Genomic DNA, 2649 nt, shown 5'->3' with positions numbered 1-2649 from the left:
TTTTTTATTTTTTACTTCACCTATGTGGCGTGCAGTTTAAATAACAGGATGGGAAGAGCGTGCATTTCAAATTGGACCCTGTTGGACACACTTACGCCACTAACACACCCTCATTCAGCCGCCATCCTGATTCATCTGACAATGATTACAGCCCCTCTCCAAAAATGACATCATCATAGCAGATACAGAGTCCTTGCGTGCAGCACTTCCAGTCCGGCGCGGCCGCACATGCACGCGTGCACGCAGAGATGGACGCAGCATGAATGTGTCTCTCCTCTCTCCAAAATGTCGTAGCGGTAGCGTACCTTGGGTCACGTGGAGGCGTCTTCTACATGGGAAGACGTGGCGCAGGGTGAAGAGTTAAATCATCTCTGGAACGTCATGTTCGTCACGGAAAAGGTTGTGTGCCCCCCCCCCCCCCCCACACACACACACACACGTACACACACATCCACACTCGCTGTCCGTGCGACCCCACGGCTGTCCGCCGCCGTCTGCCTCTCAGCGCATTGTTTGCTCGGCCAATACATTAGTTCCGACGCGCGTCACCTTGATCGACGAGCGCCTGGAATTTAAATACCCTCTCAAAAGCCAATCTGTCAGCGCTTAAGGGCGAGGACAAGTACCTCACTGGCCGACCCGAGCCCACGTGACAGCACCCCGTTCATTGATATCGGCTCCATACCCCACCGTGCTTTTAACCGGTCAGGACAGAGTATAGGTACGTGTTAGGCACCATCACTCAGGGCTCATTAGAGGGTGTCCATCCCTCAGTCCGGTCTGAACGATGCTACAATGAGCAGCTTCTTAGACTACTCGGTGATGAGTGGTGACGGTGGCTCCTGCTCTGTGAGAGCATTCCACGCCGACCACGGGATTACAACTTTCCAGTCCTGTGCTGTGGCCGTGAACAACTGCGGGGCGGAAGACCGGTTCATGTCCAGCAGGACCTCACCGGAGAGCATCCCGCACCAGCCCGGGGCGTACCAGCCCGCGGCGGGGTCCCTCGGTCTGGCCTATGGAGCCCATCCAGCCTGTGGCCCCAGCTACGGGCCCCAGAGCTTCTGCACTTCATATAACCATTACGCGCTCAACCACGACGTAGAGCCGGTCACGGGGTTCTCCCAGTGTGGCCCGTTAATGTACTCTGGGAACATCTCCTCGTCTATAGTTTCACAGCACCGGCAAGGACACGGGGCTGCGACAAACCTGGGTCAGCTTCAGTACGCCCATGCCACCTATGGTGAGCAGGGAAACGTCAACGCCTTTTCTGGGTGCTCGAACTCGCTCTCCCCACTCCATGCGGCTCACCTGGAGGCGTGCTGCTCACCTTTATCCGAGGGCACGTCGTCGGCGCAGACTTTCGACTGGATGAAAGTCAAGAGGAACCCCCCCAAAACAGGTATGCGTATAGGTATGGAACAGGGGGCGCTAAAGGACTCATGTGCCTTATGATGCCCTAGATGAGGCTGTAAAGATACAGTCGGTTACAAGCCGTGCAGGTGAATGGTTTGATTTCATTAATGAGTAATGAGCAGTAATTGACACTCGTAGGTTTTGTGTCATTATAAGGAACCGGTAAGGGGGGGGGGGGGTTAGTAAACTGGCATAATTTTCCAACTTCTGTCAACTTGGACTTATGTTATGATGTGTGATGTTTTGAGTAACGACTTCAAGACAGCGCGTAAAACGCAGGAGTCGGTGCGTAAACGTGCGTAAAAGCTCTCCAAATCGTCGCAACGAACAAAATTCTGTTTTTTTTTTTTCAAGCATCAAACATTTATTATTCCATGCAAGAAGTGAGAAACCCGCTCATTAACGCTTGTACCCCCCCCCCCCCCCCACACACACACACACACACACACACCTCCCCTCCACACACACACACACACACACACACACACACACACACACACACACCCACACCCCAACGCAGGGCGTTCAGGGGAGTACGGCTACGGCGGTCAGCCGAACACCGTCCGGACCAACTTCACCACGAAGCAGCTGACCGAGCTGGAGAAGGAGTTCCACTTCAACAAGTACCTGACCAGGGCGAGGCGCGTCGAGATCGCGGCGGCGCTGCAGCTCAATGAGACCCAGGTTAAAATCTGGTTCCAGAACCGGCGGATGAAGCAGAAGAAGCGGGAGAAGGAAGGGTTGCTGCCGGCCAAAGTTCCGGCCTCGGAACCCGCGGGGGACGGAGCCCCGGGGAAAATGGACGATGCCGCGTCAGAGAAGTCTCTCTCTGCTCCCCCCACTCCATCTCCTACATCCTCCACTGTGTCCTCCACGGGGACTGACCCTTACCCCTCCAATTAAAAATGGATTAAGTTAGTCCATGCACTATTTGGGACTTCGACACAGTAAAGAAAACGTGGACAGTTAATTGATTCGTCTAGTGGTTTTTATGTTGGAACACCAAAAAGGACAGTATCATGTCTAAAGTTGATTTTGCGGGCAAGTGTCCATTTCTTTCCACTCTGTAAATGTTTACGTTGGACATTCTTGGTGCAAAAGGTTTCCCCAACCTCAGCGTACCCAGTGCTGTTTGTACGACCATAGAAACAAAATACCTCACGCGTGCCAAAGTTGTGCGTCACGGCCAAGGCAAAATATGATTGCACTGGATGTCGTGTTTTACGCATCACT

General features: G+C 53.5%; 1 protein-coding gene across 1 annotated transcript; it reads left to right on the top strand.

The window, feature by feature from the left end:
- Positions 1-795: 795 nt before the first annotated feature.
- Positions 796-2319, top strand: hoxa1a (homeobox A1a; the record flags this gene model as incomplete). The annotated part of the gene is made up of 2 exons (XM_080016055.1): positions 796-1402; positions 1937-2319. The coding sequence occupies 2 exons, from the start codon at positions 796-798 to the stop codon at positions 2317-2319; spliced, it is 990 nt and encodes a 329-aa protein (XP_079872181.1).
- Between the last annotated feature and the right edge of the window lie 330 nt (positions 2320-2649).

This window comes from Zeus faber (genome assembly GCF_960531495.2).
Source record: "Zeus faber genome assembly, chromosome: 1".
NCBI lineage: Eukaryota > Metazoa > Chordata > Actinopteri > Zeiformes > Zeidae > Zeus > Zeus faber.
Note: the sequence above shows the minus strand (reverse complement) of the source record. Positions and strands in the feature narration are given on the sequence as shown.